This window comes from Gadus chalcogrammus, chromosome 19 (genome assembly GCF_026213295.1).
Source record: "Gadus chalcogrammus isolate NIFS_2021 chromosome 19, NIFS_Gcha_1.0, whole genome shotgun sequence".
Classification (NCBI taxonomy): Eukaryota; Metazoa; Chordata; class Actinopteri; order Gadiformes; family Gadidae; genus Gadus; species Gadus chalcogrammus.
This window is the reverse complement of record NC_079430.1, coordinates 7125104-7148958: the sequence shown is the minus strand read 5'-3', so window position 1 is coordinate 7148958 and position 23855 is coordinate 7125104. Positions and strand designations below refer to the sequence as shown.

At 45.4% G+C, this 23855-nt stretch overlaps 2 protein-coding genes across 2 annotated transcripts; both read left to right on the top strand.

Moving 5' to 3' along the window:
• Positions 1-10: 10 nt before the first annotated feature.
• phpt1 (phosphohistidine phosphatase 1) lies at positions 11-2055 on the top strand. Its single transcript, XM_056578467.1, has 3 exons — positions 11-374; positions 700-827; positions 1455-2055. Exons 1-3 carry the CDS (start codon positions 209-211, stop codon positions 1545-1547), a joined length of 387 nt encoding a protein of 128 aa, XP_056434442.1. The 5' UTR covers positions 11-208; the 3' UTR covers positions 1548-2055.
• Positions 2056-2522: 467 nt separating this feature from the next.
• Positions 2523-23246, top strand: mamdc4 (MAM domain containing 4). The gene is made up of 29 exons (XM_056578969.1): positions 2523-2577; positions 4976-5065; positions 5524-5682; positions 6292-6417; positions 7364-7597; positions 8047-8172; positions 8800-8955; positions 9218-9321; positions 9555-9710; positions 10021-10111; positions 10283-10399; positions 11102-11200; positions 11946-12083; positions 12795-12934; positions 13189-13297; positions 13363-13509; positions 13770-13904; positions 14731-14858; positions 15258-15477; positions 16242-16379; positions 16911-17038; positions 17187-17277; positions 18382-18531; positions 18876-19001; positions 19199-19326; positions 19627-19729; positions 20335-20561; positions 22432-22500; positions 23211-23246. The coding sequence occupies exons 1-29, from the start codon at positions 2523-2525 to the stop codon at positions 23244-23246; spliced, it is 3726 nt and encodes a 1241-aa protein (XP_056434944.1).
• Positions 23247-23855: the final 609 nt, after the last annotated feature.

The following is a 23855-nucleotide window of genomic DNA, read 5'->3' as shown; positions in this document are numbered from 1 at the left end:
AAGTGTGCAACTCTGAACATGACCGACAGGCAATCTCCGGATGTAAATGGTGTGCTACATCAGTCCATCCATGGTCTATCCCAGCAAAGCTACATTCTATCAGAAAATTCTACCCTAAAATTAGCTACAAACGTTGTCATTACATTCAGCTAGTGATAATTGCTCAACGTTTTCTACTCATCCCTGAAAACCATCCCACACCGTGAAGATGTGTTCTCAAACGAAGGCTGCGGCGCTCATGGCCAATATTCCCCAAGCAGAAATCGATCCGACGGGTGTTTTCAAATACGTCCTGATCCGAGTCCACAGTAAAGAAGAAGGAGACGATTCTGAGATGGACATCGTGAGGGGATACTCTTGGGCCGAGTACCACGGTAAGCCAGTTACTTATGTCATTCTGAAGTGTTTTAGACTGTGTCATTCTGAAGTGTTTTAGACTGCAGAAAAAGTCCCTTAATCATCCTCCCAACCCTACTTAATGTAATAGTCTGTGTCAACAACCAGGTAACCTATTCCAAAGATGAACACAAGTGTGAATGAAGTCCTACATGCAATGACTCACCTACTCACTTAGTCAGATTGTAGAAGCCAATGGTCACCTGCATGTCTATAGACGCTGAGTCCGTACAATATGTATTTGATCATGGACAGATCTACAATGACTATACTCATACAATAACGTATACCACATCATTTCAGCCGACATCTATGACAAGGTGTCTGAAAAGCTGGAGAAGGGAGGCCTGCTGGACTGTGAGTGTGTCGGCGGAGGAAGGATCAAACACGAACCTGCTGCAAAGAAGATCCACATTTACGGCTACTCCATGGTATTAGCTCACCTCACGACTTATTTAACGTGTCTTCATAAAGGATTAATATCTGAAGACTCACACCTTCAAAACCTGACTCATACCACTACCTCACTGCAGGCATCACTTGTGAAAAATCGCCTTGATTACATTTGTATAATAATAATACCAACCACTTCAAGGCATTTTTTTACTATGATCAATAAGCAGACGTTTTTATCCAAATAGGTACTTTTCACTAACGGAGATAGGGGTTTGGCGGCCTATTGCCGAACGATGCATGGGAATTGGATATTGAACCCAGTACCTGGCTGTCAAACACCCTAACCACTATGATATTCCTCACCCTTGCGTGTCATTTTAAAGTACATCATTTATTTAGTCTCCTTCACACCTCTTCCTCTTGACCCCTGACGTAGTCTGTGATGGAGCCCCATGGCTGAAGCAGCCATCCACATTTCCCCGCCATGGGGATTTTAAACGGACCACATCTTTAGAATAAGAGAGAAATAAGATCCCCAGGTTGAGTAATGACCCTGGTGCTGCAAGTGTCCACTTCGTACTTGTGTCAGAAAAAGGTTTGCTTCTTGGGGGTGCTGGGAAAGAATCAACCCCTCATCCATGCCTCTGTCTGATTGGTTGCAGGGTTTTGGCCGAGCAAACCACTCCGTTTCCATGGAGAAGCTGAAGGTGCGGTATCCGCTGTACGAGGTGACCTGGGACAACGAGGGTTACTGACGACCTCTGACCTCACCTCAGGGAGGTGACCTCTGCTTAACGCCATCGTAGAAGTCTGCCCTCCGTCCGCCTCGGGGGAAACTAAAACCGCTCAGAGTAATACACGACTGGAGGAAGAGTTTCGATATCTCTCCATGATATCTTTATCTGAGATTCCTAAGGGCATACTCGCAAAGCACCACCGGCCTGGTGTCTGTTCATTTAAATGTATGAAATACGTTTACATTTCAGTCATGACGAGTGTAAAATAACCATTTTGAGTTGAACATCTATCATTTTAATGCTATGATTGTATTATTTCAGGAACATGGTTGTTGGTAAGACTATTCTCTAAAATATACCTCTAAAAGAAGCACTAGTGCAGACTTTATTGTGTTGTAAGATGGGATAATAAAAATACTTTTTTGAATAACTGTCTCTTTGTTTCCAGTGTGAGACGCATAACCCCTACCTGTAGGCCTACTGGAGTGAGACACATAACCGTACCTAGCCTACTGGAGTGAGACACATAACCCCTACCTCTATGCCTCTTTTGGGTACACTGTATGATAAATATTTCCACCTTCGAAGTCTTTCAAATATGTTAATCGATTTGTTTTGTACATCCTTATACCTTCATTGTCACATGTGATGATCAAACATGAATTGTTTTACGGCCACACTGAAACACGTTGTGTAATCACCATATTGTAATGCCATATTATAAGTCATTGTAATATGTTTAGGTTCACAAGGTGAGGAGGTGGCGGTGTACGTGTTCGGCTTTATCGTCAAATTTTCCATGCTGACCTGTTTAATTCTAAAGTGTCGGCCCTGAGGGTTTTTATGAGTTTACGAGGCCAGGTTGCAGATGTGTCAGATGTAAAGTCCACCTGTTATCGGGCGGAAGGACTGTCTATCTGACAGGGTCAGAGCTGCTAGGTGGAGGGAGACCAGTGGAGAGCAGATCCTGGTTGAGGACGGAGCTGAAGGAAGATGGAGCTAGCGAGGACTCACACAGCCTTTGTCCTCATGCTGATGTTGCAGTGGGGTGAGTCTGCGACCAGCCACCTTATGGGTCCAACGCTGTGAAAAGTTACGGGAATATTCTTGAGGTTAACCAAGAGCGACATTCTTTGTGGATTTTTCGAATTGCTGCAAATGTGTGTGATGTCACGTTCAAAGTCTTTCTGGGAACTCCAGGTTTAATTTATTAAATCTGTAGCCTGCGTACTCTGGGAAAATAATGTTTGATCTATAGTTGTACAAAAAAAGTATTTATATGTCTAGGAATTCAGAATGCATCTCCTAATGTGCTGATTAGGGCAACACATATCTCATGTTTAGGGTCAGAGATATGTGGTCAATATCAACTAAGCCAATTAAGGAAGATTAAAAAAACACTAATCAGCAATAGTTATTTTAGGCAATTACATAGATTGTGTTTTGCGCATGAAGATCTGCGTGTTTTTTCCTTTTATATACAGTAGATAATACAAGGTTAAAAGTGCAAGACATTGTCACATTTTGACAATGTGTAAGACAGGGGTCGGCAACTCTTGGCCCGCGTGCCACCACTGGCACGGGGCAGCATAATCATTGCCACACACAACAAAAACGTATTTTTAATTCATTTTTTATTATTATTATTACAAGAATTCACCGCACAATGTGGCAGCATAATCATTACTACCGATTTTTTTTTGCACTTTATTCTTTTTTGGGCATTTCGTCCCAGTGCAAATATGTTTAAATTAGTTACAGAAAGCAGTGTTCTGAAATGGGATCAATTAATAGTTTTTAAACCTATATTGTGAGTAACAGAGAAGAAAATATTTAAAATATTGTTGCAAGTGGCCTGTATGCATCACCTTCATATTGTTTTGCAAAGCTGCATATGTCTTAAAGATATTGATGTGGATGGTTCCAACATTCTCATCTATTCTTGGTTTTTACATTTCTCACAGTGCAAATATGTTTTTGAATGAGTTTCTGAAAATGGGGTTTTAAGATGGGACATATGTAATTAAAAATGTTACGCCCATGTTGCAAATATAACAACCAAACGTTGATGCATGATTGTGGACTATGGAAATAATACAATTCCAGGTCTTCTGGAAATGTTTTTGGTCGCTGTGTCATAATTCAGCTTAATTTTTTATAGATTGTTGCGTAAGGCACACTCATTAACGAGAAAATGTCAAACTGGCACTGCATGTTGAAAAGGTTGCTGACCCCTGGTGTAAGAAATTTGCTATCTGGTGTATGGCAAATTAACACAGACACACACGTGTGCACTCAAAGTCACATCCTGTGATAAAGGCAGCATTGCAGTGGATAATAGAGTGATAATCGAGTAACCTTTGGCAGGATGAAGGGACTTAATACGGTTCAAAGTGACTGCACCAATGGCCTTTGACCCCGTTACCAGGAGAGCACTGGGTTATTATGTAAAGATACCGGGTTAGATTCCCCAAAATGTCCCGAGGCCCTCAGCCCCTCTCATCTCCCTAAAGGGTGTTCCTTACATTCATTAGGAAGACCTTTTGAGGTTGTACAGAATGTTATGGAATAGTGATATCATATTTGAAGGTTATATTAACCACAGACCTTAGTTTGCTCATCACAAACACATTCACAGATGTACTTGTCTTGCTGAGATACAGGATCCTGCGGGCTGTGCTCGCCAACAGAAATGTGTAGAAGCAAAAATATATAATGGAAACAGGATTGAAAGACAGCCAACAGGCATGGGATTTAATAAAAGATGAGAACATATAAATATAAAGAGATAGTGATATTCCTGTAAAATTACACAAATCTTCCGTTTGTTTGCTGGACTACTGCTAAATTATGATATTAAGTGAAATTATTATCTATGTATTTGTGCATTACTTATCTATTGAAGAGGATGGGTACATGTGTTTCTCTTGGAGTTCTGAGTTTTAATTCTGAATTCTGAGAATAAAGTCAGAATTCTGAGTTTAAAATCAGAAATCTGAGGTTAAAGTCAGAAATCTCAGAATGAAGTCTGAATTCTGACTTAAATCTCAGAGGCTAAAGAAGGGGGGTTCCTTAAAGGCTACCTCTAAGGGACTGATCAACAGACAAGGCAGGGCCCACAAACTGACCGAAGAACTCAGATGTAGGTAAGTTTTTGCATGTTCAAGGAGTCCCGTAGACTGAAGAGGATTAGGGCCACAGGGTTGTTTCAGACTTCTGACGTAATTCTGGGGAGCTTAAAGTTATTGTAGATGAAAGTCATTAAGGAGCAGGTAGGGGTTAGGGGCATCTTGCTCAAGGGTCCCAACAGGTCGACTGCGTACATTGGGATTGGATCGGAGAACCTTTGGGTGGTGGATCGGAGAACCTTTGGGTGGTGGATCGGAGAACCTTTGGGTGGTGGATCGGACACCATTAACCAATTTGCATCTCTAACATCCACACAGCTGCAGGCGTGCAGGGAGAGTGCCTGTCCCCGGGACGGAAGTGTGACTTCACATGTGACTGTACCGACTGTAGCGATGAAAGCGACTGTGGTAAGATGAACCCGTTTTGTATTCGTCTTTATTTATTAGCTCTTGGATCACAAACAAACATGATTCCCAACCAATATTTTGTAGGATTGGGTAATGAATAAACATGTTAATGACTTTTATTATCCATTATATATAGGCCTACTTTATTTGTCTCTACTTCCCTATCATTTATTTATCATCGTTATCACTTGTCTACACTGAGAAGCTGCACCTCAATCAAGCCAATGTCCTTTTTCGGTACTGTTTTATTCAGTTAGCCAACATCATTTGTATGCTTTCTAAAATGTAATTTTCCAGGTTTGAAGTTGAAAAGTCATTACCAACTGTGATTAAGGGCTATACAAATAAAGTTGTATTGAATTGAAATGCGGTTTCAGTTCCATCCCCCTGCTAGTCTTCAGAGCCAAGATGCTACCAAGATGGCCGCCAGGTGAATAAGACCCTTGATGTTTCCCTAGGCTACAGCGGGAAGAGCTTTGCGTGTACCTTTGAGGCTACCTCCTGTGGGTGGCAGTCCGAGGCTCAAGCCCTCAGCTACATCTGGGAGGAGCATCAGAGAGGGGAGACCCCGCCCACCAGCGGCCCCTCCTCCGACTACACCACCGGCACCGCCTCAGGTGGAGCACAACATATGACCTACTGACTCATGGCATGGCATATGACGTGACGGCCATGGCACATGACGTGACGATGACATGTTATAACGCAGTGACCTAATGGGGCGGGCAATGTAGCATTGTGTTAGTGTCTTCAGACGAAACAACTCAGAAGTTTAAGTTGTGATAAAGTGACTGCACAAGAAACAACTTAGTGGTTTAAATTGTGACAAAGTGACTGCACAAGAAACAACTTAGTGGTTTAAATTGTGACTAAGTGACTGCACAAGAAACAACCTAGTGGTTTAAATAGTGATGAAAGTGAAACAATTTAGAATTGTGATGCAGTGATTTAAAATAAAACAATTTGACTTAATAAGAAACAACTTAAAATAAGTTTCATGTTGTAGTTAAGCTTCATGACTAACCCTTTAAATCGGTAAAATAATAAATAATAGTACAATCAATAAACATGAATTTGAAACGGGAGAAACACTACAAATAATTGTCTGATAATATTTACTTTCATGCACACACATATAAATATCCACACATTTTGTGCCATTTCGTAGGTGGTTATGTATAGTACATAATTCTAGGTTGGTATATTTATTGTGTGACATTCGGTAGGTCGCTATATGGGTGTGACGGCCGTGTCGGCCAGCACTCCTTCGACCGCAAAGCTGTTCTCACCTCCGATGACTAACACCTCTCCGACCTGCCGCCTGCGCCTCCGATACTTCACCTGGGACGCAGGTAGTAGGAACCACACACACTGCTCTAGAGCCCAGGTAGTAGGAACCACACACACTGCTCTAGAGCCCAGGTAGTAGGAACCACACACACTGCTCTAGAGCCCAGGTAGTAGGAACCACACACACTGCTCTAGAGCCCAGGTAGTAGGAACCACACACACTGCTCTAGAGCCCAGGTAGTAGGAACCACACACACTGCTCTAGAGCCCAGGTAGTAGGAACCACACACACTGCTCTAGAACCCAGGTAGTAGGAACCACACACACTGCACTGCACTGCTCTAGAACCCAGGTACCAGGAACCACACACACTGCTCCTAAACCCAAGTATCAGGAACCACACACACACACACACACACACACACACACACACACACACACACACACTGCTCTAGAACCCAAGTATCAGGGACCACACACACACACACACACACACACACTGCTCTAGAACCCAAGTATCAGGGACCACACACACACACACACACACACTGCTCTAGAACCCAAGTATCAGGGACCACACACACACACACTGCTCTAGAACCCAAGTATCAGGGACCACACACACACACACACACACACACACACACACACACACACACACACACACACACACACACACACTGCTCTAGAACCTAAGTATCAGGGACCACACCCTCTGCATCGCTTTAGAACCTAAGTATCAGGGACAACATACACACACGCAATAGAACACTATTCGACACAACGGAACATACAGAACACAAAGGAACCTAGTCTAGGGGTCAACCCAGAACACGGATCATGGAGAACCCAGATTTCACAACTGGACAATCACAAAGCGAGAGAGAGTGAGAGTGGAACAAGCCTTTTCTCGTCCGACTGAAACAATACCCTGAACTTCTCAGCGCTTATTTAAAGCACACGTTGTCTCTCTCTTCCTCCGTTCTCTCTCTCTGTAACCACCTCTAGGACTAACAGGTCTGGGGCAGACACCGCTGTGGGCGTCTGTGCTGCATCTGAACGGTTCGAGTCTGGTGGTCTGGCGGCCCGGTAGCTCTAGTGTCAACGCCTGGAGGGAGGCCGACATCTTCCTCGGTCGCATCCCATTCGGATTCCAAATATATCTGCAAAGCAAGCGCACCGAGGGTCTCCGTGGTGACATCGCCGTCGACCAGCTGGAGTTCCTGGACTGCGCTCTGCCCGGTGAGTTACATTTACATGGGGTCACATTTGCATTAAGTTGCATTTATGTAAAGATTGAATTTACATTGTCTACACGAAGCTTAAATAACTTTACTCTCTATTCCGTTAAGTTTCATTTACTTTGAGGTACTTTAAAATGACATTTACACTTCATTAAAACTTGATTTTGAATACATAAATTACCTTTTTGATATGATCTTTTTGTGTTTTTGTTACCCATTAAAAATCGCGGGGAGAAAAGCTGTTGCTAACCACAATCAAAGTAGGGTAGGCCATAACAACAAATCAACTAGTTAGAGGAAGATAAAGATTCATACGTAAAGAAAAAAAAATTGCAACAATTCTTTCCGCTGTGTTTTATGTTGGATTTGACACTAAATACCATATCCAGAGCTTTGTTATAAGAATGTTGCTATCGTCTGCTCCGCCGTGGCCCGTCTCCTCCTCAGCGCCGAGCGCATCAGGGCTCTGCGCAGACGGCCTGCTGCTGTGTGCGCGCGGCGGATGTGTGGAGCAGCGGCAGGTCTGCGACGGCACTGACGACTGCGGCGACGGCACCGATGAGCTGAAATGCGGTGAGGGATTAGCGTCTTGTCGCATGCATCGAATGTTGAAAACTTTTGATCAGCGAGTGATGGGCCTTTTTTTTTTTTTTTTTTTTACAGTAGGCCTAATAATTAAATTGGGGCAAACAATTGTGTGTAAAAAGTTAACCTATCCCTAAAGTCAGAAGGGAACATGCAATTAAAGCAACACTATGTAAGGGATTGAATGGAAATGATGAGGTAGGGGATCAGACGTCCCAGGTGAGGGTGTAGTTATGTCACAGTTCAAGATGTTATACCTTAGTGTGTCCAATAGATGTCCTCCTTAATTCTGTTTTTTGTATTTTTAGCTGTAACTTAGCTACTTAGCAAATACTACTTGCTATTAAGCTTATAACGTAAAGGTAAATTTACCTATATGTTTGGTACTTATTTTATGTTGCGATATAAATCTTGCGATACATTTAAATATGCAGGTTTTGAAATCTTGAAGTAACTTCCTACAATTTGAGATGGGGCAACAAGTCAAACACCAGATAAATCCTTGTGGGGACACAATGGTCCGGCACAAATATAATGTAACATACAGATTAAAATAACATTTGTGTGGTGGTAGCTACAATCAATTGAAGGGTCCTTTGACCACCTTGTCTGCAGAGGGCTACCAGGCATGTGACTTTGAGGACGATCGGTGTGACTGGAACCTGACACCTATTTCCAATCTGCATTGGACACGGACCTCTCAGAACAACGTCTCCACCACCGACCCGCTCCAAGGGCCCGGCAGAGACCATTCCACCAACAGCGTCACAGGTGACGATTCAGATCATTCTCTGGGAATTCGCTCAACTTGCTGTAGCACTGAACTACTGACGTAATTCCTAATCATTGTACTGTTTATCAGATTCATATATTTTGATGTAGATTTAGGCTCGGTGTTCAAATGTGTGGCTTTGAGTTTTGTCGTTGACTTTCAGGCGGAATATAGGAAGAATGTAGTGAGATGATGGCTAGATGGACAGTTGACATACTCACAATGTAATATGTTTTGCGTGTCTTCACTATGTCATCACAGGTCACTTCCTGTACGTGACCGTGCCCGAGGGGGGGCTGAAACATGATTGGGCGGTATTTCAAAGTCCACTCCTGGAACCCACCAACAGCACGCACCCTTGCAAGGTGAACTCAAAACACCCACAACAAACAGTCAAAGTCAAGTCTGTTTGGCTTTATTCGCGCAGCCCTCGGACACGACCCAGACGTCAAAGTCTGCAGACATGGTAACGCTGTGTGTGTGTGTGTGTGTGTGTGTGTGTGTGTGTGTGTGTGTGTGTGTGTGTGTGTGTGTGTGTGTGTGTGTGTGTGTGTGTGTGTGTGTGTGTGTGTGTGTGTGTTTCTCCCCCGGTCTGTAGCTGGTGATGTACACCCATCAGTTTGGGCCGCGGGCCGGGGGTCTATCCGTCCTGGTTGCAAGCTACAAGATCGCCCCCGTCTGGGAGCGGGGTGGTGACCTGGGGGACCTGTGGGTGAAGGCAGAGGTGGAGCTGGTGGCCAACACCACCTTCAAGGTGAGCGAAGCTCTCCTCCCGTCCAAGAGGGCTGTCTGACACAGAAACAGAACTGGTCAGATTATGTTAGGGTTGTTTGCTTCCTCCTCACAGCAAGGAGGGAGAGGGGGAGGGAGGGAGAGAGGGGAGGGAGGGAGGGAGAGAGAGAGGGAGGGAATGAGGGGAGGGAGAGAGGGAAGGGAATGAGGGAAGGGAGGGAGGGAGGGAGTGAGGGGAAGGAGGAGGGGAGAGAGGGGAGGGAAGGAGAGAGGGAGGGAGTTCCCCAGCTCTGTGTTCTCTTGAGTTCTCATGTTCCTCCTCTGGGCCTCAGATCCTGGTGGTGGCAGCCATCAGGGATGCTGAGTATGGGGGTATTGGAGTGGACAGCTTGCGTCTGTCCCCTGGCTGTGTCCGATCATCAGGTGAACCCCTCCACTGATCCTACACCTCCCGTAGCCCATCAGACACTAGACAGGGCTCATGACGACCAATCGTCGATTCACAGAATGAACCAGGAGTCATTTTGTTATTATTATTAGAAGAAAAAATAATGCAATCATTTCCATTAGTTAGTAATCTTTAGTTCTTTCTAGGAAGCCCGACAACGCCGACGGAATTCCCCCGTCCCCCTGGAGATCCCTGCATCGAGAGCAGCAAGATGTGCGACTTTGCCACCGACTGCTCAGAGTCCGCTGACGAAGACAAGTGTGGTGAGCTCACAGACCTCTGGCCCTGGGCCTAGAAGACGATGATGATGATGGTGGTTGATAATGAGTTGAAGAGGCCCTTTACGTGGATTAGCCATTAAAAGCCTTTTGAGAATGGGCCTGTTTGTGACATCACAAGTTGGCATGTCCACCCAGATGTTGGGTGGACAAAAGATTATGAGTAAAGATGATGATGATGAGATGACCAAATTCCTAATCTATTCGAGTCTTGAATCTCTATCAAGTATTTATACAGTCGATGTTTGAGACCATGTGGACTAACCATTTGCGGAAAACACAAACTGCCACTAAATACAAAGGACAATTACAGGCGTTCAGAAACAAGGTTGTAGCTATAGTTACGAAAATTCTATTTTTGTGGATTGCCAACAAATGTTTTTAAATGGACGGTGCTGACCTCACTGTTGAGTATTTCGTTTAAATAATAATATAACCCCAATGACTGAACGAAGGATGTGGTAGAGTTTGTATCGGCACAGGTCAGGGGTCGTTCAGTCTCAGTGAAGGGGAATGAGGCTCACATTTTCATAGATTTTCTCCGTAAAGGATTGCATAACTTTTTCGTAAAACACAAATGAATGATCTCGAGGACACGTTGCAGGGCAGGAAAACCTTGATCTGGTTGCTCCTACATATCCAAACTTTGAGGCGTAATAACGACATACCGCTCTCTTATCTTGGTAGGTGACTTCTCCTACGATAAGGGCAGCTCAGGTTGGACAGACCGGAGCATTGGAAGTCAAGCCTGGAAGCTGCATAAGAATTCAAACTCCATCCCCAAAGGTACAATTAGCAGTCAGCCATTTTATGTCACTGTGTAAAGCAGGGCATGTTTGGCAATTCAATGCTTTGTAATCCAGCACCATTGGGTTTCATCAGGTAATTCCCCTCCCCTCGTTTTGTTCTGCCTGCTCCTTCTCCTGCCAATCGCTCTCTCTTTTACTTATTGTCCCACTATCTCTTCCAACATCTCTCTCTCCCTCCCTTTCTCCATATCTTGACAACCTCCTTTCGCTCCCTCCCTCTCGCTCTCTCTATTTCCCTCTTCTCTCTCTCTCTCTCTCTCTCTCTCTCTCTCTCTCACTCTACCTCTCTCCCTCCTTATATTTCTTTCTTTCTTTCTTTCTTTCTTTCTTTCTTTCTTTCTTTCTTTCTTTCTTTCTTTCTTTCTTTCTTTCTTTCTTACTTTTCCTCTCTCTTGTCTTGATAACCTCCTTTCTCTCCCTCCCTCTCTATTTCTCTCTCTATTTCTCTCTCTATTTCTCTCTCTCTCTCTCACTCCCTCTCTCTCTACTCTCTCTACCCCTCTCTCTCTCTACTCATGTCTTCTCTCTCCCCCCTCTCCTGCCCTCTCTCTCCTCATGCCTCCCTCTCTCTCTCTCTCTCTCTCTCTCTCTCTCTCTCTCTACTCTCTCTCTCTCTCTCTCTCTCTCTCTCTCTCTCTCTCTCTCTCTCTCTCTCTCTCTCTCTCTCTCTCTCTCTCTCTCTCTCTCTCTCTCTCTCTCTCTCTCCCCCCCCCCCCCTGTAGAGGAGTACCTGTATGTCTCCGGGGCCCCTGGCCAGCAGCTGACGGACGCCCAGTGCAGAACTCCTCCCCTGGGGCCCTCAGGGCCGGCCTGCAGCCTCTCCTTCTCCTACGCCCTCACCGGAGCCCCCGACCACATCGGTACGCGGGCCCCCCTGCACCAGTAGTTACATGGCTGGGAGGGGTGGAGGCCTGGATGATGGATGGATAGCAACAGAAATATACAGAAAGGACCGATGGATGGAGCGAATGATACAGAGAGAGATGGGTGGATGAAAGTATGGATTGATAGAGAGGTGGATGGCTGTGAGGGGTGGAGGTCTCGATGATAGATGGATATTTACAGAAATATACAGACATGGACGGATGGATGGAGCGAATGATAGGGTGATAGATGGATGGATGGAGAGAGATGGATGGATGGATGGATGGATGGATGGATGGATGGAGAGAGAGATGGATGGATGGATGGATGGAGAGAATGATATTGCGATTGATGGTTGGATAGAGAAAGAGATGGATGGATGGATGGATGATAATGAGATAAAGAAAGCGAGATAAATGGGTGAAATTGCTGAATACATGGCTGTATGGATGAATATTGAGAGAAAGATAGAGAGGTACATGAAATGAATTGATGAATACATGGATGGATTGTATGAAGAGACTTATTGATGCATGTATCTGTTTTGTCTCTCTTTATACTTCAAGGTCATGAGTTCTTTCTTACTTTTTTACCAAACGTCAGACTATAGAATTACATAGAAGTGGCTCCTGAGTTTAATGCCAACTAGTCACCTCTGCAGTGTTGTCTCCTCCCACTTCAATCACTTTTCCTCCAATCACGTGCAGGAGACCTGTCAGTCCGACTGATTGACAGCTTGCGGGGCCAGTTGCCTAAGCTGTGGGAGTTCAGCGGGAAGACCGGCCCTGAGGAGACGGCCTGGCGCAGGGCCGAGGTGACAGTTGGGGACCGACAACATCGCTTCCAGGTAAGAAAACACAAACCAGTAAATGAATAAACAGACATACACATGTCTGGGGGACATCACTCGGACCACAGTGTCCACACTGCACCAGATATCAGAGCGAGCAGTTCAGTGTGTGGGAAGAAACAGCAGTAGTTTGACTAATGACGTCATCAAATGTATCCGAATAACGATTCAAATAAGACAGAGTCTTATTGATTGAATAACCCCCTTCCAACGATCGATCTTCAATATGTTTTAATCTTGTTGTCGTTCAGCTGGCGTTTGAGGCTCGGGCCGCGACTCTGGGTCTGAACGCCACCGTCCGGGTGAAGGACGTCAGCTTCAGCCGCTGCCACCCCAACCACCTGCCCTCCTCTCCCTCAGGTAGAGCCCCCCCCCCCTGCCCCGCCCCCCCCCCCGCTGCCTCTGTGCCACGGGTTCACACTGAGGCTCTACTGCTCCACTGTACTCTATCCTCTGGTCCCATGCAGGCCTGGCGTGTAACTTTGAGGACGGGCTGTGCGACTGGTACCAGGACCACAGCGATAACTTTGACTGGACGCTGCTCCCGGGAATGGACCACACCATCGGGACCGGTAACACCAGGCTCACAACAAAAGATCATCGTCTATAACAATGACAGAATTGCCAAAAACTATCCGAACAAAAAGGACTATATTATAATTTATTTTAATGCACATTTTTTAAATGATATTGTCTGCGCCTTTCAGCTTTTAGAATCAAATTGAAACATATTCTACTGACACGTTCAGCACTATTCTGTCCTATTTTGAGTAAAAGCCTGATGGAAGTTAAAATAATCAATCAATGACTCTAACCATACCTTACCCTCCAGGTAAGAGCCTGGTGGTGGACCTTTGGGACCCGTCTCTGCGGGGGGGGTCCGGTCGGCTGCTCTCCTTCCCCCAGCAGGCCTTCCCCACGGACCGCTGCCTGGCCTTCTACTACAAGCTCTACGGCTCGCAGACAGGTACCCACACCACGGCTCAGACACACAGACAGGTACCAACACCACGGCTCAGACACGCAGACAGGTACCAACACCACGGCTCAGACACGCAGACAGGTACCCACACCACGGCTCAGACACGCAGACAGGTACCAACACCACGGCTCAGACACACAGACAGGTACCCACACCACGGCTCAGACACGCAGACAGGTACCCACACCACGGCTCAGACACGCAGACAGGTACCAACACCACGGCTCAGACACGCAGACAGGTACCAACACCACGGCTCAGACACGCAGACAGGTACCAACACCACGGCTCAGACACGCAGACAGGTACCAACCACGGCTCAGACACGCAGACAGGTACCAACCACGGCTCAGACACGCAGACAGGTACCAACCACGGCTCAGACACGCAGACAGGTACCAACACCACGGCTCAGACACGCAGACAGGTACCAACCACGGATGAGTTCAATGTAACCTTGAAGCTGGAGACCAACCGGTGGTGATCGCTTGCAGACTGTTTCTCAAAGGCTTGATTGTTTTTCAAATGGGTTTCAAATACTTAATTTGGATTATTTTGAAATTATACAAAACAAAATGCCTCCATTGCAATTGTAATTGGTGTATATATTTTGATGAAACCATATCATTCTCAGTTGCAGTCTTTCATTTTCTTTCAATGGTTAATACCTTTTTCACATTACCCGATAATGAATATTTATCCAATTGCTCTCTAACTGCTATATCAATAGAAATAAAAATACATTGTTAGGCTTAAAATTAATTCAAATGTGTCTTCCCATTACCTTTTGCCCTCCACCAATCACGTGCAGGCGTGCTGAATGTGAAATTGACGGACGGCTACGGCCATGAGACGTTGCTATGGACACGTAGCGGAGCGCATGGAAACTTCTGGCATGAAGAACACTGCACAGTCCCTCACCAGTTCAGCAATTTCCAGGTATGTCTGGCACTCACCTCTCTGGCACTAGCACTATGTACCCAATTAAACACTTACATCCTTGTTGAGCATGTTGGTTTAGTTTAAGTATGATAATGATACAGGCGGTTCTGCTTCATTCAGCACATTCTGAACAACTTATTCATATGTCATTTAGATAATTATAAATGGTGATGACGTGTGAAGTGTTATTGAGGTGTACCTATGATGTGACAGGAACAGGAAGTGTGAATTGTGTGGCTGTCCAGTGACCTCAGCAGGACAGCCGTTTGTTTCTGGAGGCCTTCTGTATCGTATCTCGTAGTTTCCCAAAAAAAATTAAAAATCTAAATGCATCTTCTTCACAAACCCCTTATATTTACACCACCCTCCACCGTCGTCCCGTCGCCACGCCGACAGCTGGTGTTCGAGGTGCTGCGCTGGGGCTTCGACGGGCGCGTCGCCATCGACGACGTGGCCCTCCTGGAGCGGCCCTGCGCCGTGCCGCGGCTCTGCTCCTTCGAGGGCCAGGTGTGCGGCTACACCAGCTCGGGGGCCGTCCGCTGGGGCCAGAGGAACGGCCACGCGGCCGCCACCACCGGGGGGCCCAAGGCGGACCACACGCTGGAGACGGAGATGGGTGAGGGAGGGGGGGAGACGGAGATGGGTGAGGGAGGGGGGGGGGACGGAGATGGGTGAGGGAGGGGGGGAGACGGAGATGGGTGAGAGAGGGGGGGGAGACGGAGATGGGTGAGAGAGGGGGGGAGACGCTAGCTAGGTTTTTAGGATTGGATGAGTTGGTGTGTTTCTGTATGTACTCTCAGGACATGCCTATCTGCTCCTTAAAGAAATGAACAATTAATTAATAAAAAGACAGACGTACAGTTAATATAATGCCTCGGTAGTTGCCCCAGGACTTGTTCTCAGAGCGTCATCGTAGGACTTTGTTGTGTAGAACACTAACGTGTTCTGCCAGTGCACATATAGGCTTATCTTCACTCCTTTAGTTTACCCTCCTGGAACATAAAAGGAGCCGACCCATAGTTACTATCCTCAGAACAGCTGTGTTTGTCCTACACAAGGCTGCTGTGAACAGGGCTGACGTTTGTCAAAGTATGCTACCAAATAGAAATATATAAGTCCCTCTGGTAGCTCCGAACAAATCAGACAATAAAGTGACATCTTATTTAACAGACACTTTTATCAAAATGACACGTATAATGAATGGTTGTGAGTTATGAGCAGTTAGTAACTAAACTAATGACCTGCATACAGAGTATACAGAGTGTATCTCAGTACTAAAGGTTGGCATTGTGAGACAGAGCGTATCCCCTCAGTACTAAAGGTGTGTATTGTGAGACAGAGCGCATCCCCTCAGTACTAAAGGTGTGTATCGGTCCCCAGGGTACTACATGATGGTGTACAGTGGTGTGGACGACCTGGGGTTGGACGGCCTCAGCACCCTGAGCTCCCCGGTCCAACTGGGCTCCAGTGGCACCCAGTGTGTCCACTTCTGGTACCACATGGGTGGGGAGCACCCTGGTGAGGCAGACACATGCGCAAACACGCGTTAAGACACACGTCAAGACACACATGCGCACATGCACGCAAACACACACACACACACACACTTGTAGAATGGGCGAGAACACCCTGGTGTGGCACGCACACACACGCACATGCAAACATAATCACACACACACACACACACACACATACACACACTAGTAGAACATGGGCGAGAACACCCTGGTGTGGCACGCACACACACGCACATGCAAACACGCTCATGCAAACATAAACACAAACACACACACACACATACACACACTGGTACAACATGGGCGAGAACATCCTGGTGAGGCACCAACACATGCAAACACATATGCGCTCACGCAAGCACAAACATTAGACACTTTAACGTGTGTGTGTGTGTGTGTGAGTAATTTGTGTGTGTGTGTGTGTGTGTGTGTGTGTGTGTGTGTGTGTGTGTGTGTGTGTGTGTGTGTGTGTGTGTGTGTGTGTGTGTGTGTGTGTGTGTGTGTGTGTGTGTGTGTGTGTGTGTGTGTGAAGGTCTCTTCAGCGTGTACATGAAGCCGATGACGGGAGACAGAGTGAAGCTCTTTTCTAACAACCTCGACCAAGGAGATGTCTGGCGCCATGGCAACGCCAACATCAGCAGCAACCTGGTAGCCTGGCAGGTCAGTATTCGCACACTCACAGACAGAAACACACACACACACACACACACAATTGCCAAGGTGGATGTGTGGTGTGTTTGTAGAAAAATAAGGTGTTTACAAAGGTGGGACAGTGAATATAACAAATGTGTGTATGATTTGCGTCCAGTTGGAGTTCGAGGCGGTCGGGGGAGGGGGAAAGGACACAAGTGTTGCCGTTGACGACGTTTCCCTGCTGGCTCATCCCTGTGAGAGCGAAGGTTTGTTTGCGCTGTTTTAAAATGACAGATGTATTTTATTCACCAACAGCAGGCTGGGATGGTGAAGTCTCTATTCGACCTACGGTGCTTTCAAACTCTTAAAGCATTTCAATTCCATGACTACAATCAATATTCACTGTAGATCACTGTCTGTATTTTGAGTTGCTCATGTGTTGTGTTTTTGAAAACAAAAACAGATCCTCAATATCTAACTAGAATTGTAATTGCGGAATTATACAATTATAAATATTAAAAGAGCAATTCAATAGTTAGTAACCTTTGGTTTTGCGTTTTTAAATATAACACAAACACAAATAAAGAACATATCCAATATTATAAATAGGGCTACAGTCAATCTCAACAGTACTTTCGTTTTTTAATTAAAAAGAACATCCGTGTTAAACAAGAACACGGCCTGCAGTTAGAGCAGAGAGGAGTTCTGCAAGGCAGCCACTCCGAGACAGCGATCAGAGTTAATTCACCTCAGTCAGCCATGCTCAGTTAAACCAAGACTTAATGAATCCCTCTGGGTGCGTCTGTTGTTCCAGCACCTTATTCAGCCTTTGTGATAAGGGAGGAAGGGGGGTCGCACATTCATATGAATATGTATCACCGCTATTTATGTCAAATCATTTGAAGAATAAAACAATCGTAACATTACAAACAATCAGAATCAAATAGTATAAATAGGTAACGATTCAGGAATTAACAGTTAAACAGGAACAGTTAACACTGTGAGGAGCATTCAAGTGACATCGTCCTGGTGAATGAGAGTTGAACAGGGTTTCCCACCCACACCAAGTAGCATTTGACCTCATACTGTAGTTGTTTTGAACAATGAACAAAAACACAGTGAGTGGACTGTGTTGGCGAAATGACATAACTTGTGATAATGGTAGAAGTAAACTCATTATATTAGCAACTAGTTGGCAGCATTAAACCATTAAAGGATTTGCAAAGAAAATGTAATAACATTGTATGATATTACCTATATGTGATTGTATTGCATCATTATATTTTATAACTGGATCATGTTGTGTCTATAAGTATCATTGTGGTATACTATATTGTGTTTATAACTGTATTCCTGGTTCCAACGTCCAGGTGCCAAGTGTACTCTGGAGCAGGGCCTGTGTGGCTGGAGCAACACCAAACATCTGGACCGGGACAAGCTGGACTGGGACATCACCAGCAGAGAGACGGAGACACACTACCCTGTCCCCATGCATGACCACACACTGGGGACGGAGAGAGGTGGGGCCGCAAGGGAGAGGGAGGGGGGGAGAGGGGAGGGAGAGGGGGAGGGGGGGGGAGAGAGAGAGCGGGGGGGAGCGGGGGGGAGAGAGAGGGAGGGAGAGGGAGAGAGAGAGAGAGGGGGGGAGAGGGAGAGAGAGGGGGGGGAGAGGGAGAGAGAGGGGGGGAGAGAGAGAGGGCGAGGCGGAGAGAGAGGGCGAGGGGGGGAGAGAGAGAGAGAGAGGGGGGGAGAGAGAGAGAGAGAGAGAGAGAGGACGAGAGAGAGCGAGAGAGAGAGAGAGAGAGAGAGTATTATTCTTTAAGGTAAGTATTTCCACCACTGACTTTCTGTTCTCATTGTACAGGTCACTTCCTGTTCTTCCCCAGCAGCAGTCGGACGCCAGCCAATCAGAATGCTCGGCTGGTCAGCGCCCATCTCCCGCCAACCAAGGGCACCTGTCTGCGGTTCTGGGCTCACAGACCCTCCTCTGGTAACTAACCCACAGACATACACACACTCATTACCAACCTTCAAACAAAGACACTCTAGTACTTATCAACAAACAGACATGTGAGAGCATACAATGTCGACTGCAGTGGGGTCTGGACTGTTCTAACGTAGTCACGACTCCAAAGGATCGACCGTCTTAAAGGGGTTGTCACATCTTACACCTGTCGCTCCACCCAGCGGACAACGTGCTGACGGTGTGGAGGCTGACGGGGGGGAGCAGTCTCTACCAGCTGCTGAAGGTGGAGGCGGTGGAGGGCACCTGGGCCCCCTTCAAGATTAGCATCACCTCCACCGATAGCTACCAGGTTAGCACGCTATCACACACTTTATAGCGACGCATGGGCTATACATAACGTACAGCATCACCTCCATCCAATGCTAGCAGGTTAGCGCCTGTTAGCGCATACATGGTCAATGGCATCAATACAATATATTGGCTCAAATGGATACAAAATTAAATATGAATACGACGAAATATACAAACTCAAATATTCAAATATTACAGTCATAGTGGAAAGCAATAACACAAATACAATACAGCGCTGAATAGTCCCACTCATGATAGTGTGTGTTGCTGTCCTCTCATGACCTGTTCCTGTCCCCAGATTGTGTTGGAGGGGGTCCGGGGCTCTGCGGGGGTCCTGGCCCTGGATGACATCCAGTACACCGTGGGCACCGACTGTGACGGCAGAGTCACAGACCCACAACGTAGGAAACAGAACCACTCCCCCTCCCTTCATAGTCAGGAAGTCAGCTTCAGCCAATTCTATTAATATCAGAGGGCTTTATACGCCTGTTTCACAAGCAATAAGCTTTCTGTGATGTAAAGGTGCAGAAATATTAGATTTTTTTGTTGTTGAAAAATGTCAGTTGATCATTGACCTAATCCGTGAATACTTTACTCAGCTAATCTGAGCAATTTTTATTCATCTTCTGTTATGTAACTGTTAGCTGTTGTTATCTCAGCCACCGATTGTTTACAGTATTATCTCATCTCAATGCATCTTATGTTTGAGTAATATCTGAGCGCACTCCTTCTAAACTTATGTTAACTCATCTAATTTGACCATATATATTTATGTTGTCTCAGTTTACTCAACCTTTACCTCAGCTTATCTGATCTGATCAGATGCTGTTGTTATGTCACCTACGTTATCTTATATATAATGTCATTTTATGTCTGGCTATCCCACCTTACAACGCTCTCCCTCCTACCTTACCTTACTCGCACGCCGTTTCCCACTACGTCTCCCTACCCCACCGCCCCTCCCGGGCCCGTAGAGCGGCGCCCACTAACGCGTGTTGTTGTGCAGACGGGGGCCAGGCGGGCAGCGACGCCGGGGGCAGCGACGCCGGGGGCATCGCCGCGGCCGTCATCGTGGTTCTGCTCCTGCTGGGCTCGCTGGCCGGCCTCCTCGTCTTCTACCTGCGCACCAGGGGGACGGACGACCAGCTCATCCCCAGCCGGTCTGCCCGCCAATCAGTCGCGTCCTCTGGGGGCAAAGGCATCGTCAACGATGTGTACGAACCACAGAGCGAGGTGAGAGTCGCTCCAACGGACCTCCGTTTGGAGATTCATTGGTGGTATGTTTTAGGGTGTTTGATCGCCAGCCAATAGGCACTGGGTTTGATCTCCTGACCTCCACAACCTAACCTGCAGGAATCCGTGAGCCTAGATACTGACCTGAATGATAAAGACTTAAGAAGGGGTGCAGCTGTACGAGAGGCAGGCTCGGTTAATGGTTAGTAGAAGAGGGAAAGAAACTTCACCAAACATGAGTCAGGTTGACTCAAAAATATTAATTAAGGTTAATGCTACCCTCCTACAGAGGATATAGGTGTGGTCATATATGTTGACACTCTGCACTGGGTGGTCAGGAAAACATAAGGCTCGTTTTGAACCTGTCTCAAATGATCGAACCTTGGCTCACTGAAAACAGGTAGCCAGAGATAAACCAACAGCTAGCAAGGAACTGACTAACTGGGGCATCAACTAGGGAACTGGCCAGTTTGGTAAGACCCAGGGTTAAATCAAAACATTATTTAATTTTAAACCCAGCCGACATATATAGGGTCAGAACAGTCTCATTAATAATGAATGCACAGAGAAGGATTCACAAAAATGTATTTTGTGATTTATATATAAATGACTCTCTTCTCACAAATACATTTCAATGCACACACAAATGGATATCGGTATGTATAAATGTTAAATAAATCCATAAACAAAAATAAGTTTCACAAACACTGATCCACACACAAATTTGCCTTGTTTTAAATAAATGTAATATAAACCCATAAATATATTAATTAAAAAGATATTTGTAATTTTCATCAAAAATGTATTTGGATGTTGTTACATTTATATACAAACTGTTCAACTTGATTAACAAGACGCTTTTCATTTGTGAAATTGTTTGCATTTGTGTGTGAAGACACTTCACACACAAATGGCGAGACATTTGTTTTCGGTCTATTCTTTAGCTAATCCTGTGAGTCAAGCAGGAACACGTTGCATGTGCTAGTGCTAATCCACTCCACTTTTGACACATTGGAGCAAACTGTTCCATAACTCTACCTGTGTGACCCAAACACCTATTTCACATCAGTTGATCATAGTCCTGTATAATCATTGGTAGTTCATAGTAGTTCTTAGTGGTTCATCATTATTGTGTAGTTGTTTCTAGTTCTGTATAATCATTGGTAGTTCTCAGTGGTTCATCATTATTGATCATTGATGAAAATAGGTTTCACCAACACATTTCTGATCCACACACAAATGTGCCTTGTTTTAAATAAATGTAATGTAAATATATTAATTAAAAGAATATTTGCAATTTTCATCAAAAAAGTATTTGGATGTTGTTACATTTATATACAAACTGTTAAACTTGAATTAACAAGACGCTTTTCATTTGTGAACTTGTTTGCATTTGTGTGTGAAGACACTTCACACACAAATTTCGAGACATTTGTTTTCGGTCTATACTTTAGCTAATCCTGTGAGTCAAGCAGGAACACGTTGCATGTGCTATAAATAATCCACTCCACTTTTGACACATTGGAACAAACTGTTCCATACCTCTACCTGTGTGACCCAAACACCTATTTCACATCAGTTGATCATAGTCCTGTATAATAATTGGTAGTTCATAGTAGTTTTTAGTGGTTCATCATTGTTGTGTAGTTGTTTCTAGTTCAGTATAATCATTGGTAGTTCTCAGTAGTTTATCATTATTTTAAAGTTGTTCTTAGTTAGTTAGCTTTTTGTATTTATGTTTCAAGAGTTGTGCATGAAGTCACCTCACCTGATGCACTCTATATATTTACACCTCTTTGTGGTGTAAATATATAGAGTAAAATGGTATGACATCGTATTATATAAAATGTAATTGGATTAATTTCCTCAGGATCGCGTGACGATTCCACCAATTCAGAACCATCCCATGGCTGCAGGCTTCAACAACGTGCTAACCGCGGTGAGTACGGCACCAGGGGCTGGTTCATGGGGTCCTTAGGTGTTAGAACCTGTCAATCAAAGGATCAAATCATCCATTTGAGTGACAAGTAACCGCCTTTTTTTTAATTCTTTGTATAACCGTTTGTACAATGTGAGCGTTGTATTCTGGGGCCCCGCCGTCTTATTCTGGGACCCACCGGGGTTGCTCCTACTGAATATCACACAAAACCTGTCTGCAAACATGATAAAATGTTATTTATTTAAGCTCCCTACGACCAAGAAGCCTTTGCCAAGATTACGCAAGTTTCAATAAACTAGAAGAACACCGATTTTTACTGAGAGCAGACTTTATAGTTCGAGAAGATAGTGAAGTTCGACGTCTAAAGTGTTTTGTCCAAAGGATAAAACCTAGTTAACATTTCAATAATTAAAGAATATTTGGACCCGAGTAGGGGCCTGACAAAATAGGTTTGAGAACCACTGCGCTATTGGCTCATGAATGTCATAAAGAACACATTGTTTAGCAAGCTAAATAAAGGGTGTTAGCTTGCTGCCAAATTAGGAATTCAGTATTCACACTTCAGGTTCCGATTAGATTCCCGAAGATACGGCGGCAGAAGCTACGGGAATATCAGTTTGTGTGCACCGCTTCAGATCTTTAATAATTTATATATTTTTATTTTTCGTTGAATAATTAAATTAAAGTTTAAAGGTGTATTTTCTCTGCAGGACTCTGGGACCTTCAGGGAGATGCAGGTGGCGTGAGGGGGAGGGGCGAGGGAGGGGCGTCACCTGAAGGTGGCCGAAGACAGAATGGCGATATCACAGCAGCAGAACTGCTTGTGTCGTCGTGGTACAGACACACAGATACACACACACACACACACACACACACACACACACACACACACACACACACACACACACACACACACACACACACACACACACACACACACACACACACACACACACACACACACACACACACACACACACACACACACACACACACACATTAGCAGTGTGGTCGACGATGTATGTGTCTGCCACAACAAGCGCTAATGCTAACAGGCTAATGTGCAGGCCGGATCAGTGAGGCCAGCTGGAGGCACTGCAGATGGGCGCCAGAGCTAGCTCTAGTTGTGGATGGTCGTCGGAAGGAGAACAGCGATACGGCGGACGTCAGGGGCGGAGGGGGAACTGCTAGTTGGCATGACAACATGCGCGTTCCTCCGATTTAGCTAACTGGCTAACCGACACCCCAGTTGTGGAACCAGGGATTAATTGTCGGTTGATAAACATTGCAGAGGCAAATTAGACATGATTTAACCTCCAGGAACATAGAACGCAATGATATAGGAGAGCTTAGAA

Bases quoted from the DNA above. Each gene is read 5' to 3' on its own strand.
- phpt1 (XM_056578467.1), top strand. From the start codon at position 209: ATGTGTTCTCAAACGAAGGCTGCGGCGCTCATGGCCAATATTCCCCAA. The intron at 375-699 runs GTAAGCCAGTTA...ACATCATTTCAG, and splicing joins CTCTTGGGCCGAGTACCACG to CCGACATCTATGACAAGGTG. The intron at 828-1,454 runs GTATTAGCTCAC...GATTGGTTGCAG, and splicing joins ACATTTACGGCTACTCCATG to GGTTTTGGCCGAGCAAACCA.
- mamdc4 (XM_056578969.1), top strand. From the start codon at position 2,523: ATGGAGCTAGCGAGGACTCACACAGCCTTTGTCCTCATGCTGATGTTG. The intron at 5,066-5,523 runs GTAAGATGAACC...ATGTTTCCCTAG, and splicing joins TAGCGATGAAAGCGACTGTG to GCTACAGCGGGAAGAGCTTT. The intron at 20,562-22,431 runs GTGAGAGTCGCT...TAATTTCCTCAG, and splicing joins TGTACGAACCACAGAGCGAG to GATCGCGTGACGATTCCACC.